Below are 16,789 nucleotides of genomic sequence, written 5' to 3' on the forward strand. Positions count from 1 at the left end.
CGATGGTTGGCGGGAATGTTGAACGCCGCCATTATTGTGGAGTAGTTCACTGCAAGAGCTACCAAGCCAGCGAGGAATCTGCTTTATTCCTTATAAATTTTGTACTGTGGTATTGCAATTTCTTAAGGAAAGAATAAATGAATGGTTTATACTAATAGAGTTGAAGTTCTGACTTTAGCAGCCTGTTAATTTCCCCTGCTGGGCTAAGGCCTCCTCTCCCTTTGAGGAGAAGGTATGGAGCATATTCCACCACGCTGCTCCAATGCGGGTTGGTGGAATACACATGTGGCATAATTTCGTTGAAATTAGACACATTCAGGTTCCTCACGATCTTTTCCTTCACCGCCGAGCACGAGATGAATTATAAACACAAATTAAGCACATGAAAATTCAGTGGTGCTTGTCTGGGTTTGAACCCGAAATCATCGGTTAATATGCACGCGTTCTAATCACTGGGCCACCTCAGCTCTATATATACATATCTATATATATATACATGCATAGCTTACACTAAATAATAAAAAGATAGACTTCGTAACATTCACTGATGCATTCAATTAGAAATATATAATTACATAATATATGTTATAATTTTTGGAATTTATTTAAAAAAACTATTCCCAAAGTGATTACGGAGTTTTTATTTTCTAAAAGCACTATTTGGATTAACATTCATTCATCAAGGCATGTTTAAAATTTTGTCACACATGACCACTAACCTATACTGAAGCAGCGTGGTGGAAGCTCAACACAATCAATTTGTGCAGGAGAAAATGTATAAGCTGATACAGATTAACTCGAAAAGTAAAGTAATTCAAATATATTCACAGTAGACATTGTGTGCTTCTATATTCCGTTTAAAATATTAAATTATAAAATCATTTCTCACCTTCCATCAGACAACAGGAACGGCTTCTCGACGGTCGCTCGGGGCGGCGCGGGTTCAACGTTCTCTGTGAAAACATGAAAATATGAAAAATAAATAATAACATATTTCACATCCCATTTGCCAAATTAAAGCGCATTTCCGCTGTTTTAGAAATCGTTAAAGCTGACTTCCTGCTGTACATTTTCCTATTAAATTATAATTAATTTATGCGTTCATATGTGATCCTTATCTGATAACATAGTTATGATATATGAGGTTGATTAATAGTGTGTCACAATTACGGCAATGTATCTATCTATATATATGGGGAGTCTTGATGGTCCAGTGGGTAGAAGAATTGACTCCTAACCGATGGTCTGAGCTCAAAACCGGGAAAGCAACATAATGTGCTATGTGTATCCAGGAGTCCGCATTGAAGCAGCAGGGTAGAGTAGCCTCAAAGCCTGGTACTACGCACTCTTTCCCCCCCACCATAAGCAGTTAGGTGGTACTCCGTAGCCCGGGCACCTCCGTAAGATTTGGAGACGCGCATATATGAAAAAACCTTCAAACCTTTTCCTCAAACTGGATAGGAGGCCTTAGCCAAACAGTGATATTACTGGTATACTGGCTTATTTATGTACAAATGTGTACATATTTTATTATATAATGATTTCACCTCCAGCGCCGCGTCTGTCTGTACGTACAAGATGAGTGCCACTTGACATTTTCCGTGGCGTGCGCTGTTTAGATCGATAAAATGATATGTGGACTCAGTGTTCGTCACACTGAGCGCCCATCTAAACGCTGCCAGGTTTATTTAGAAAAACTCTTAAGGCGATGTTTAATGTTAATGGCCCAACCCTTAGACGGATAATTTATTAACGCCACTTAACTTACAAGGTAACTTTCTAAGTAATCTTCGACATTCAATTTCCTATTAGAGACGTTGTACAAATACCTATTTTATTCCGTATAATGACGATATTATGTAAGAAGAAACTCGAAACACACGGCAGAATACGAACGTAATGTCAGACTGTGATATGCAATATTGACTATAATTATTATATATACACGTATCAAAATAGCATATCACCGTAAGTCGGTTATCAACGTCTCAAGAGTTAATTATTTTATTATCGCGCCGATAAAAGTTAGTGGCAGTAGAAAAATCGACCCTTAGTATTAATGATTTGATTGGATACAACTTTTAAGACGTGGTAAATCTATCTTGGTGGTAGGGCTTTGTGCAAGCCTGTCTGGGTAGTACCCACTCATCAGATATTCTACCGCCAAATAACAGTACTCTGTATTGTTGTATTCCAGTTGTTAGAAGGGTGAGTGAGCCTGTGTAATCACAGGCACAAGGGACATAACATCTTAGTTCCCAAGGTTGGTGGCGCATAGGGGATTTAAGGAATGGTTAATAATTCTTACAGCGCCTTTGTCTATGGGCGATGGTACCACTTACCGTCAGGTGGCCCATATGCTCGTCCGCCAACAAATGCCATAAAAAAAAAATATCTATATAACAGAAGGGGAGATTGATCTAAGTGGTCGTCCTTATCATCAGACATTATATGTGGGCGAAATGTGTATACGGGTATATTACAAAAATTCCTTAACTAATCGAAAGACAGTTTCTAGACGTGTTGTCAGTACGGCGGCTTGCAGTGAAGTGTAGTGTCGCCGACTCGCACCGACACATCTAGACTCCGTCGATCTAACAATAACAATCCTTTCGGCTCGTTATCAAATCAACTTCCGTATTGTTGACATCTCCAACATATATAAATTAAAATGAATGTATGCATGTCTATTCTCTATGAGTTATTAGTATTAGTATTGTGATTCTCATGCTTCTGTGATTTACAATATAAGTAATTTATTTGGCTCATATAAAAGTTATACTTATTTTAATAGTGTAGGTACATAATGTTACATTTTGTTCATAAAGTTTCTATCGTGTCGGTTCAAAACATAAACGAAAATAAAAATATGAACAGCGAAAAATTCCGAACAAATTCAATTCAACTTTTGATTATATTTCGGACGTTGATATTTCATACTTAAAAATACAACGAAATCAAATAACGTCACTGAATAAAATTTTTAGTGAAATTCATTCTTTGACGTGGAATTTCATTTAAAACTATAGTAGTACACCTTTAGTATATCTGGACTGGTTTATGCCTTTATTTTATTTTTTTATGTTTCAAGTAGGCGGACGAGCAAATTGACCACCTGATGGCAAGACCATGTTATGTATCTTGTAGCTGTAGTTACACCGTCTCACTCACCGTTCAAACTGGAATTGGGTTCCAATAACGGTTCCAATACTGAGTACTGTATTTTGGCAGTAGAATATCTGATGAGCGGGTGGTACCTACCCATATGGGCTTGCACTAAGCTCTCATTAAATAAATTTCATTTAGCACGACAAATTCCATTAGAAAATTTAAATTAAAAAACAACGACTTTGAAATATAATATTAGGTTTATATATTTTGTGCGCTATTGATGAACACAAAAAATAGTTCGTATTGGGTGGAAATAAATGGTCGAAAACAATAACCATAGAGTTCATAATATTGTGTAATAATTTCAATAGACTTAATACCTTTTCAGCGCTTTTATGGTTCGCTCTCGTGTATGTCTGTCCGTCTGATAGCGTCTGATACCGTATTAGTTACCAAAACAATAAACAATTCATTCCTTTTAAGTTGACCATTCGAAAATACTAAAGAAATTTAAATAGTTTTAAACTAATAACTATTAAAAATGTAAATTATTTTGAATACAAAACATTTACTGATAACGATATGAATTGCTGTTACTGCAATCAGCTGTGTTGGCATTGGGACTTTAAAAATGCCTGTAAATATAGCTTATAGCTGGTATTCACTTTGACATGGAATGTTATTCAAAACTATATTAGTATATAGTACATACATTAAACCTGTAAATTTTCCTCTGCTGGTTTAAGGCCTCCTCTCCCTTTGAGGAGAATGTTTGGAGCATATTTAACCACGCTGCCTCAAATCGGGTTGGTGGATACACATGTGGCAGAATTTGTATTGTATGTAGCCGTTCAATGAAACACCTAGCTAGTTTACGAAACGGTGCCGTTCAACCAGCTGCCTGAATGACCTCCGACAATTTAGCTCTCGTTCATAAAACAGGGTCATTTGCTTTGGACTTTCCTTTTTTTTAATTTGGTAGAAAATACCGGCTTCCTTAACTCTAATAAGGTTTTACGGCCTGTCTTACCCCTAAAGTGTTTTTAAGAAGGTGCTGCACATCCTTAGTGCTGAAGGTCACCGAGTTACAAAATTTATTGATAAACAACTTTATTTTCGGGAGCGTTTATCTTCATTCTTTTTATATGGTTGATCAACCCAATTCAAACTTTGTCACATCGATGATGACTTATACGCCCAAAATAGACAAGTATAAAAGCGGTTTTAGGACACGCTCAAAATTTAAATTCGATGTACCTTTAATATTGCTATATTTATCAAATGGTTTTTTTTAATGTCATAGGTTGCTTTACGAACATACGGGTCACCTGATGATAAGTGGTTAAATCGCCAATGTGCCACCAACCTTGGGAACTAAGGTGTTATGTCCCTTATGCCTGTAGTTACACTGGCTCACTCGCCCTTCGGAACACAACAACCACCAAGTTATATGAAATGAGCTTTAATATCAATTAATCTAATTAACAATAAAGCAAAGGATTATTATATTATTCTCCAAACGCGTTTCATCTTCTCGTATAAGTTTTATGCATATTGGTTCAGCATTTTTTCAGTTAGGCATACAAAAAAACCCTCCCCATTAACTAGTATAGATATTTATATTTGTTTTAAGCAGATAAAGTCAACGTTTGCTATTACGATAATGTCCTTAAAATTATCATTATTATTGAAATAATTGAAGTGAAACGTGATATGGGTGAGGTATCCGGAGAATGGGACCCGTTTTGACTTCACTGTACATTAAACATGGCCGCTTCCATGAATATTATATACCTACTCATATTATAACAACACGTCGATGTGATTGTGAGATGAAAGAGATATATATGCAGACTTCATAATGTATTGTTTCTATATTTAAACGGTTTACGCGGTTAGATTTGATCAGTGGGAGGGCTTTTGCAAGCCTGTCTGGGTAAGTACCACCTACTCGTATATTGTTACCAGCAATATTAGTAATATTAGTATAAGTTGAGTTCCAGTTTAAAGGTCGCGTGAGCCAATGAACTATAGATTCAAGGGTCATAACGTCTTAGTTCACAAGGTTGGTGGCATATCAGCGATGTTGGTTAATATTTGTTACAGCCCCAATGTCCATGGGCGACCACCACTGAATTTTCATGTGCTTAATTTGTGTTTATAATTCATCTCGTGCTCGGTGGTGATGGAAAACATCGTGAGGAAACCTGCATGTGTCTAATTTCAACGAAATTCTGCCACATGTGTATTCCACCAACCCGCATTGAAGCAGCGTGGTGGAATATGCTCCATACCTTCTCCTCAACGGGAGAGAAGGCCTTAGCCCAGCAGTGGGAAATTTACAGGCTGATTATGACCACTAATCACCAGCTGGTGACACTGGCGCCCTATTTCCGATTAATAAAAGTAATAATTTTGCAGATGGTCGATTAAAATTTTGCAACACACTCAAAATTTACATATTTGGCGATTAATTATGCACATAAAGAGCAGCCGCTCATGTCTGCGTCAAAGTCTTAAAGACGTGATTTTCTAGACTGAAAATGTCTTGTCTCAGGAAACCTGAGACCTTGAGGTCAGTTGTACGCGATTGACGATTAAAATTTTTTTTTTTTAAATATAAAATTTCAACTTTTTATTTGGCAAATATAAATTGAATATAGCATATAATTCCGAAATAAAACCGAATCAAAACATTCGTTAACCTATTTAGAAGGTTTATTTGCAGTTCTAAAAATATAAAAAGCAATATGGATGGTAAATTAAAAAGGGAAGTTTTAAAAGAAAGAACACTTACCGATTTCCTCGTTTTTCGCTCTACATTTTTCATCCGTGTCCAATTTAGCTTTATTTTTCAGCCTGTAATTAAAAAGAAATCCATACAATTCTGCGACTTTTCTTTCACGAGAGATTTGAAAAAACCGACTATGCCCAGTTTTTTTTTTTTTTATTACAAAACCTAGTGTTTTTGATAAACTTTTTCTCATAACTAGTTTCGTGAATTACAATTGAGGATAAAAAAAATCGCTTATTTAAATTTTTTTCTAAATGAATTTATAATTATAAATATTTTTTTTAATTAGAAGGCAATCCTGTAAGTGAGTACTTGATAGTAAGCGGTCTCAATGATCATATATATAAACACTGTATGAAATATTAACCATTCGTTACATCTTTTATGAGCTGACGTGACCCAATGGCTAAAACGCTAGAATATTAATCGAATATTACGAGTTTCAGCCTGAGAAAGGAATGCTGAATTTCCTGTTTTAATGCTTACGCTAATCTCAGAAACTACTAAAGGTACCACCTTTGTGTTTATACTGATCTCTTCAAAGTATAAAACAGTCGCTTCCCACCGTCTGAACGCTTAGATCTGTTAAACTATGCCATGAATATTAATGCGGTTTCATCAATAAATACATTGTTTCAAAAGATTTATATGTGTAATATTGTAGTAGGGAAAAGCGAAAAATTTCACCTTTCTCAGTTGGAATTTTTTTTTGTTCTTCACACAAAAAGTTATATATAAACTCTTATTGAACCAGTGTAAAAGCGGGACGGGTAACTAGTTAATAACACATTAGTAAGTTAGCTAATGTCATGACGTTAATAAGTTGAAAAAAAAATTGATGAGTTTCGATGACTGTCGGATAAAAGTTTTTTAATGTTACATGAAGAATCTGTACGATAGAATTACCCCTTTATGTATTCAGTCGTACGTACGTCGTCGGTGTACGTCATTTGAAATGATTTGAATGATGACCCAGTGGTTAGGTAATGTAGCATATTTCCACCTCCATATAGGCCTTATAAATGCCATGGACAGTTTATGGATACATGTGGATAGTACATAAGTTTATCTATAATTAATAATTCGCATTTTTGATAGTCTTCACTGAAACAAAATAGTCTACAAACTTAGCTTTCTTGTATTTAAAGCTTGTCTCTCTTTGTGTGTTGTATTAGTTTTAGAGTTAAGAGTAATACTTTGTAACAGTAATAGATCACGAAAACAGTATTCGCTTTTTAATTTATTAGAAAACATTGTGTTATTCCCGGAGCAATGAATAAAAAAAAACAAACTTTAACTTTAACATTGGTCGAGATCTTGAATAAATCTCTGATATTAAACATGGATTCGCGCAAAAAGTTGCGTTTTGAATGTCGACGAAGTTGTTATAGGAATTTCTTGTAAAATTAAAGTGGATATAACTACTTAAGTGGAATCAAGAATCGTTTGTAGTGTTTAATAAAGCAGAGCAATTGGCAATTCAGACGAAATATGTTAATCTGAGGTCTGTTTGTCTTTACACCATCGATTGGAATGGTTTAAAGAGGTATATTTCATAGTTTCATGAATCTTCAATGCATGAATTGACGCAAAAATCTTATTGTTTTGGTTGAAAAAAAAAAAAAAAAATTCAAGAGGCATTAGAATAATTAATGTATCATGAGAACGTCCTGATATATTTCAGTAACGTGGTCATTATTTTGAAAAAAGCAAACACGGGTGCATTTTTATAGTCCTGATGGTAAATGATTATCAGCTTCTAGACATTGGTACTGTAAGTAATATTTTCCGACCGACGACCTCCGTGGTTGGGTAGTGTGTACACCGGTTTTCATGGGTACGCTACTCTGAGGTCCCGGGTTCGATTTCCAGCCGAGTCGATGTAGAAAAAGTTCATTAATTTTCTATATTGTCTTGGGTCTGGGTATTTGTGGTACCGTCGTTACTTCTGATTTTCCATAACACATGTGCTTTAGCTACTTATATTGGGATCAGAGTAATGTATGTGATGTTGTCCAATAAAAAAATATATACAGGGTTATTGGAATCCTATAACCCTGTATATATTAACCATCGCTCATCTCCTTACATCGCTGATGCGCCTAACACCGACTAACTAACTAACTGTTAAAACTAACTGTTAGGCTAACTTTGAAACTTTTTCCTGTAGACGCACTGGTTCATTCACCAGTCATAATTCCGTATTGCTGTATGTTTAACTATCTATCTCTTGAATAGACTTGTTTTGTAATTTTGGTGGAACAAAGGGAGTTCAACAGTGTTTGGATATTCATATGGGAGATTAGACATCCAGGGTAACTACAAAGTTAAAGTCCAATACGTATGTATATTGTATAGAAAGATGTCTGACGATCACGACAAACATAAGAATGATCGTTCAGCTGCAAGTCATCTTACCGATTCTTTGTCATACATAATATATAGTATTTATAGGAATATTAGCTGCAGGTTGAAACCGCAGAAGCAATATTGAATTCCAATAAATACTAAACAATATTAAATATGATATTCATATTTTATCCGAGATATTTATAACTATGATATTATTCGTTGGTCCGAAATACTATTTTTTTTAAAACGTATATCGGATAAGATGTCGAAATTTATGATTTTAAGGAGTAATAAACGTCATCATATAGGTAAACTGTTTTTAATTTTGTTTATTTTTTTTTTTAAGTCGCGATGCCGTAACACGAAAATGTTGCCCTTGCTAAAATACATTTACGATTTCCACGTTGAGATCTTTAAATTTATTCATAGCGGTTCATGCATTCACAGTTGTAAACTATTATTGTTTTTATTAATCTTAACGTTAAATTAAAATAATATATAGGAATTATAGGAATTGTATTTAAACGTTTGCAATTTCATTTTCTTTGCATTTGATATTCAGTATATAATGCTACGACCCACGGCGGCAGAGTTGTATTGTGTAACGCAAGTGAACTCAAGCGGAGCAGCTATTCATAAAATAAGTATTATTTAAAATATGGTGATATTACAATACCCAAAAGTGGATAGGTACATGGAATTTATGTTTGTGCTGTTTGCCGTATTTGTGCAAATGAAGCAAATATAAGGTACGTATTGTGTCAATTAACGCAAAATACGTGAGCACGGTACAAGTACGTCGTGTTTCTGTTATAATATCTCCTACGTAGTTACGAGTCGTTACGGACCGCAATGGTCGGAATCGGTCAGAAGAACCATCATTATCATATCATATTACTAATTTTGAGACATATTTATACGTCTGGAATAAAATTTTCAATTATTAAAAAAAGTCAAATCATCTGTAATATTCTTTTTATTTTTTTTGTTGCGATTTATTTTAATATCGCTTGATTTATCGATGTTTTTATTTATTTACGGTTGGTTGCGGGAACCAACTAGTTGACTTTAAAAATACATAAAGGAAACCGGACCTGATGCCCCAATATTTGACACGACTTGAGATTCCTCAATACCTTTAAAAATAAAAACCAACTGTATATTGTATAAGTCCATATTATAGGGCGGTTTGTGTAGAGGCCTCGTAACTGGTCCCATTGTTTGAAGTGTCGCAATAAAAGGTTCGATATATGGAGAATTGCTAATAACCTCCTTCATGTTTCCAAGTACACGTTTCGTGGAGGTCGAGTTACGTACGGTTAAATAATTGACCCAAATATAGTCTTTAACGCGTGTGGTACAAGTGAGAACATTAACACCAAAATTGCTTAATATTTAACGAGTATTAGCTTTATTTTTCGAGTACATTAATACATTTATATATAGATATACGATTTATTACAGAAAAAAAGATAAATCAAATCAAATCGATGTAGAATGGTAAGGGGTGTATTAATATAAATGACTGTTTGTTTGTCTGTGAATTCCCAAGCTCTCGGATCAAGGTCGAAAACGGTTACCGTATCCGTACAGTTTTAGTTAGAATCCAACACAACCCGATTCCACTCCATTTTATTCACAAAAATGTTGCCGCGCGGGACGCTCAGCAGAAGTGTAAAATCGAAATTGATGTTTGTTAAAATGATTTATAGATAAAGAAAATCAATAAATAATTACTTATAATATAAGAAAGAGTCATTACATTGCCATCACAGAATGAGACGATTCTACTCAAATATACAAATAAATGTTGACTACGACCATAAAAATATTTTTTGGTTTTTATGTATCTAAATATATTTTCTAAAAGACAGTCCTTCATAATCACAGTCGCAGACTTATAAAAGGGCTTTAGCCATTTAATTTCGAAAAATATATTTAACATTTACAATGCCGTAAATTAAAAAAAGCTTTTAGAAAACTTTAATAGTCAAAGCATATCGTTCTATGCAAAACCATGTTAAGCGTAAGAAGCATAGAGCAATTATACAGCGAAATGACTTCAACAGAGTAACAACCGAGTTTTCAGCGGATTTCTCTCGTAGAAATTACATTCCGAACCGGTGAACTGTTATGATAGACTTGTGTTTCGAATCAAATGTTCTTGATAGTGAAATATTTTAAAGTTGTATATAACATAGGACATTTGCGTTGTTAGACATATTAACTATACCTTCCAGATCTAACATAGATAAAATATGTTATCTTTAATCTATTATTAAATTTTAGTCCAGCCATTTCCGTAAACAAAAATAAATATAGGTTTTACAGTCGAAATTACTATTATATATAAAATCTGTAATTAATGATTATTATTCGATCTTAAGTGTGTACAAATTGGTCGACCATTCTTCATTCTAGGACATGAAATTAAAAAACTAAGTTGTTCGATTGATGTCTTGTGAATCTAGTAACAATAAGTATACTTCAAATAGGCTGAAACTAATATGGCCTGAGGAAAAGTGGTCACCATATTCCCTATATACTTACTTAGCTTTAGCAGTCTAATTCGCGGAAGCATAAACATTGTCAACTTCCATACGTTTCTGCTGAGATTTCTTGACCAAAAACCCTATAACTCTTTTGTGGCCCTGATTCGGGTTTTGAATCTTCAACCTTGAATGTTAAACTCTAGAGACGAGGCAGTCAGAGTAGTAGATATTATAAATATTGTCTTCAAAATAATTGCTAAGTCAGTGAAATTATAAAAAAAACGTTTCGCAATTATTGGAAAAAGGCAAACATTTAAGAATACATTTGTTTGACAATAAAATACAGAGATTCTTAACGGTTAATCTTGTGGCATTTAATATATCCTGTGATATTACGATTCAAAAGTGCTTGCATTGTATGTTATAATATTGTGTTTAAAGTTTTAATGGAGTTAGCCAATCAAAGCAAAGATTTTTTTACTTCGTTTCGATTGGCTAACTTCATCAGATGTATTATCGTAACAACTGTTGCCTTAGACCGTTACCGAACACAGCTCAATGGAGTAGGATAATGTGCATTATGTATGGTTATATGGGCGACAGGGCATTTACCTGTACCGTGGGATTGCCCAGCGACACATATAATGAAGGTTCGATTTTCAAAAACGTAAATAGGTATTCTACAATACTTCGCTCATTCGGAATTAATCGAATGTTTTCAAACTTTATAAAAAGTCTAAAGATCGCGCTTAAGAAACTAAAAATAAATGTTTTGTTGATAGCTGATTTAAATATAACGAGTTTCTTGGAATAGTTTATAAAGTAATAAAAGTTGTATTTAGAATATATATAAATATAAAAAGTCTATTTATTGTAATAACTGACTCATCAAAGCTGCGATCAGAGGTATCAAATTTAACCACAAAATTGACTTCAACGTAATATTATCCACCAAGATATTTTATATGACAAAGCCATAAAATAAGCAGTAAAACTTGTTGTTATTTTATTTGCAGTTTCACATCATACCGTGATGCTTCATGCATAATTAATATTTATATTCTTGTAACATATATTACGTTTATTATTTTGACCTGGAAAATAGTTTTCAGCTGTAAGGTTACGGTACGTAAACTTTAAGTTATTTATTTTATGAATTCTATGACATCAAGTCTAATTTAGTTTTAAAATTATAAATAGCTAGCTGCTGTACACGGCTTTATCTACGTTACACGTTGCTGCTCAACCTTGATAATCATTTCCAATCAAAGAAGGAAAGATAAATAACTTGGATCTTACTTTGGAGCTCAGCTATATTGCGCAGTACTAACATTTCTTGGCTGAATAAAATGATTTATAATACAACACTATTCAACTAAACAATTTATATCCACTTTAATTTTTCTTCCAGAATTCTGATAACGCCATTTTTTCGCAAAGTCAAATTTAATACCATCGACTATTCAAGCTTTCGACCAATTATATCGCGTCAAATGTTGTTTATTTGGCTTTTGTTCTCTTGTGGTTGGAATAGTTTATAACTGTCCGGAGCTGGTCCGACCAGCTGGCATTTATTGAAGAATGTTTGAAGAATTTCAACGAGCTCATCTCCGAATAAGCACAGATATTTTTCAGCTTTGATTAGACCGATAAGAGCAGAGCAGAGAACAAAATGACAAGCGGCTCGGTATGTACATTCTACAGAGTAGAACCGCCATATATTACTCGGTATTTACTCTTTTCCGTCAATGAAATACCAGTAAAAATTACTAGAAAAAAAATCGACACAATTTATAAAATCTGCCTAATAATAAATGGGTACACCTTCAACTATTTTAATTCTTTCAATTCATTCAAAATGAAAACGTTATTCAAAAAGGTTTTCATAAGCATTTTTGAATAGCCATTTTACAGGATTATATTAAATATTAAACTGCGAGTAAAAATATCGTAAGTCTTTACAAAAGTTAGAGGCTGTCGGACATACCTAAGTATAGAATTAAAGGTTTTACTCTCTCGTCTCTTTGAGTGTCCTTCGTCCCTCCGAATCTGTATAAAGTCAAGTTCTCACAGAAGTTTTAGCCGGCAGAAATCCCGTAAAATCCATTTTACGAACATTCCAGGGACTCGAGTATATGTATTTCACATACTACAATAATTTGTGGTATGTAATACCAATATGAATAGCAACGTTTATATATAATCATTTATATATTTATTTGAATAAATATAGATTAATTTAAAAAATCTATACAAAAAATATAGCAATCGTGAAAAGTTGGAGCGAAAGACTATTATATTGATGTATGCTACAATGTTAGTGAAGTGACTCGGAGTGAAGTCTCAAGTATGCTAAGTATCCAAAGCCGTAGCACTTCAGCATTGCAAGATACCTCGAATACCGAGATTAGTTATACAAGATACCTATATTAACCTACCTACCTGTTTTATTATGTAACGTGTCTGTATGGACACATTACCGTCTTTACCATAGGGCACATGGGGCACGTGCCCAGGGCCCCCATCCTGAGAGGGCCCCGAAGAACCAACAATTTACCAAATTAAACCAGAAAATATATAGCAAAAGGGACCCAAATTCATGGTTGCCCAAGGGCCCCAGCACAGCTTGAGACGGCTCTGTATGGACATGCACTAATACATCGACGTTAACTTTTTGGGATGTATTTTATCTATTTACATACATTACTGGGTGGCTTTGAGCTAGCCCGTCTTAGGTAGATACCACTCACTCATCAAGTGTTCTACCACTAAATAGGAATGCTTGTTATGTTTCGGTTTGAAATTTCGGTATTTTCACATTACGGTTTAAGGAGTTTTGCTTTTTTTCAATATTATATCTTACAATCATCCCATAGATTATCCCATAGATAGTATCCATAAACTAACATCAGTGTTTAGTGTTCCATGAGTTATCGGTTTTCGACATTAAAAACAACAACAAAACGCGTGGTTTGTTTGTAAACAACATCCTGAAAGAACAACATACGCGCTGAATAGTCAACAAAGGTGACGAATTCAATATGACAAAATTTATATCAATAAGCATTTGTGATTGATTTAACTTCCTTGTAGTAAATACCTATGAGTATTTAGGTCAATACATACATTAAAACGTTATGTTTTATTCATTGTAAGATTTTCACGTGCTTTCCTATCATGTAGAACGCGGCAACGTATGTATAGGAAACCTATGTCACAAATAATTATCACATATCTCTGGGCATTGTGTTCTTCAAGTATTCAAAACCAAGTGAGCGCTTCCAAAAACAAAAATGTCTTCAAAATTGAGATACCGGATTTTGTAAGAACCCCCTTTCTAATAATTTTAAAACAGTCCAAAACTACCCCACTCGCGATACACTTAACCCTTCTCCAACATTGATATCATACGATATTTAGGTATAAGGTAGGTCGGAAATGGCTTCACCGGTCGTCACATAAGATGTTGTGTTCACGTTTTAAGAGTGATTGAGCCAGTATTACTTAAGGCACAAAGACACAAAAACTTAGTTCCCAAGTTTGGTGACAATTTAACGAATGGTTAATATTTCTTAATGGCAATACGTATGGGCATTTGCCAATCTGCATAACTACAATAAATAATCATAATGAAAATAAAATTAAGACGTTTAAATAGTCCCGTATTTTACAAGAATAAAAGGCTGTTACCTAAGCACGTTGTGATGTGCCAGCGTACTGAGCGTGCGGTGTGGTGATGGTGGTAACACTGGCGGTATAGCAGACGACTTGCCAGGACCTTGAAGTACTCGTATACCCATACGAACTGTGTTGCGTCTTGATACTTTCTCGTCAGCTCGTTCCGCTAAAGGAGGCAAAAAAATCTCGTATAATATTAAGTATGAAATAATGAACCATTATAAGTCTGTTTTTTTTACAAAAATTAGTCTCCCGTGATGGAACCCGAGCCTAAATCCAGGCGTTTTTTTCTAAAAGTACTCATTTAATGAATAATAAGACTTATTTATTAATTTAGTCTTAATAAACTTTTTAAATTTCGTAAATGGTAAATTTATTACATTTCCCGGTATCTTATTATATATGCATATACCATTGCCCAAAAACGTTCTCTGTACCGTATGCAAACGGAAAGTAGTGGTTACAAGTTTATTCTTATTTCTTGTATTAATAGTATGTATATCAGCTTTTATGGAATACTTTTGTATATTCTTCTGTATAAACATTATAAATATATATACTTATTATCATAAATATATTGTGAAACAGCCGTTAATATACCTATTTCTTTAAATTTTTCGCATAATGATGTCCTAGAGCTAATATTATAAATAGTTCGGATAGCTCTTTTCTGCAGAATAAATACTATTTCAATATCTGCTGCATTACCCCATATCAACATTCCATATGACATAAGACTGTGAAAATTACTAAAATAAACTAGTCTAGCAGTACGTATATCCGTGAGTTTTCTTATTGTTTTTATTGCATAAATGGCACAACTTAGTTTCCCTGCTGGGCATACAAGTGGGTGCCCCACTGAAGTTTGGAGTCAAGGGTTATCCCTAGAAAGGCCGTCGACTCAACAAACTCAAGCCTTTCATTATTCAAAATGACGGCAGAAGAATTTGATTTGACATTTGGCAGAGAAATCAAAATACATTTAGTCTTTTTGGCATTTAGTACCAAATTATTTATGTCAAACCATCCAAGAACCCGCGACAGAGCACTGCTTACAACGTCATAGTTGTTTATTTTTCTGTCCAGTTTAAAAATAAGGGATGTATCATTTGCAAACAGTACAATGTCGCAAGTCTTATTTACAAAATAAGGTAAATCATTTATATATATGAAGAACAGGAGAGGTCCTAAAATTGAACCCTGTGGTACACCCATTTGCGCCAGAGCGACATTTGACTTTGCACCGTTAACAACCACCTTCAAAACTCTTTCATTAAGGTAGGAGGAAATTAATTTCAATGCAGGGCCCTTGATTCCATAATAAGAATAATAATAATTCTTTATTCAAGTTACCAGTGACTCATAATGGTTAGTATACAATATATCTTACAGACTATGTTAGTTATATTTACAATGATACATATAACAATTTTTTTTTTCTATATTATATTATTCTATCTTATATTTTTCTAGAAGAATATCATGCCTAACGCAATCGAAAGCTTTTGATAAGTCACAAAAAACTCCAATAGCATTTTGTGACTTCTCCCACGCATCATAAATGTGCTCAACAAATGCTATACCCGCATCAGTAGTCGAGCGACCTTTAGTAAAATGTCTCCTGCCTGGAAACCAACAAGCATTAACTTCACGCTGATATTATTACGGACTAGTTTATATGATATTATTGGCGGGCTTCATAACTGTTTCCCTAACGTTAGCCATTACAGAAAACGATTTGAAAAAAACCTATTACTAAGATTTTTAACACAGTTGTCGGAATTGGTGGAATAAAAAAAAAATAAGAGTAAAATAAGGCGAGGACCAGTGATATTCATAATAGAACAAACTTAAGCTTTATTTCGTTATTTGAATGAATCCGTTGTAATATTTAGTACACGAACTAATATTCTTTGCAATAACAATGTATTATTTTAATGACAAGTCAACAGGTAAGAATCATCGTTCAAGATTTGAATAAGAATTTTATTAATGTAATCTTTATTCATTAAATTATTTATTAAAATAAAATTTTAAATGACTGATTCCTTTTTTAAATTTTCATTGAAGCAAAAAAAACTCCGATATTGTACTCCGAACAAGATGGATGGATCGTGTTTCTTACACTTGACGCCTTTTACGACTTAAGTGCGTTTGAGGTAAGGCTTAGATACGAAAAGTCAGCATATAAGGCCAAGTATGTCGTGTAATGAGTGTCTTTTATGCAATATTGTATATTATTAATTATGTTTAACATATTTTTGGTAAACCTATATAAAACTAAGTACAAGCTAAGGCTATGAGTTAAGTCTGAGAGCTAACGCAATGCTAAGCTCATTATAAATGTAGGTACTTATTTTAG

At 33.9% G+C, this 16,789-nt stretch overlaps 1 protein-coding gene across 1 annotated transcript in view; it reads right to left on the bottom strand.

The window, feature by feature from the left end:
• Nucleotides 1-16,789, bottom strand: part of LOC113392565 (arrestin homolog) — a 119,378-nt gene that overhangs the window by 12,159 nt on the left and 90,430 nt on the right. The window contains exons 6-8 of the mRNA XM_026629059.2: nt 14,440-14,593; nt 5,909-5,970; nt 890-953 (exon numbers count right to left, since the gene is read on the bottom strand). Of these exons, the coding sequence (XP_026484844.1) occupies nt 890-953; nt 5,909-5,970; nt 14,440-14,593 (280 nt within the window). The remainder of the gene's footprint in view (nt 1-889; nt 954-5,908; nt 5,971-14,439; nt 14,594-16,789) is intronic.

The sequence above is a fragment of the Vanessa tameamea genome, chromosome 5 (assembly GCF_037043105.1).
Source record: "Vanessa tameamea isolate UH-Manoa-2023 chromosome 5, ilVanTame1 primary haplotype, whole genome shotgun sequence".
In the NCBI taxonomy this organism is placed as follows: domain Eukaryota; kingdom Metazoa; phylum Arthropoda; class Insecta; order Lepidoptera; family Nymphalidae; genus Vanessa; species Vanessa tameamea.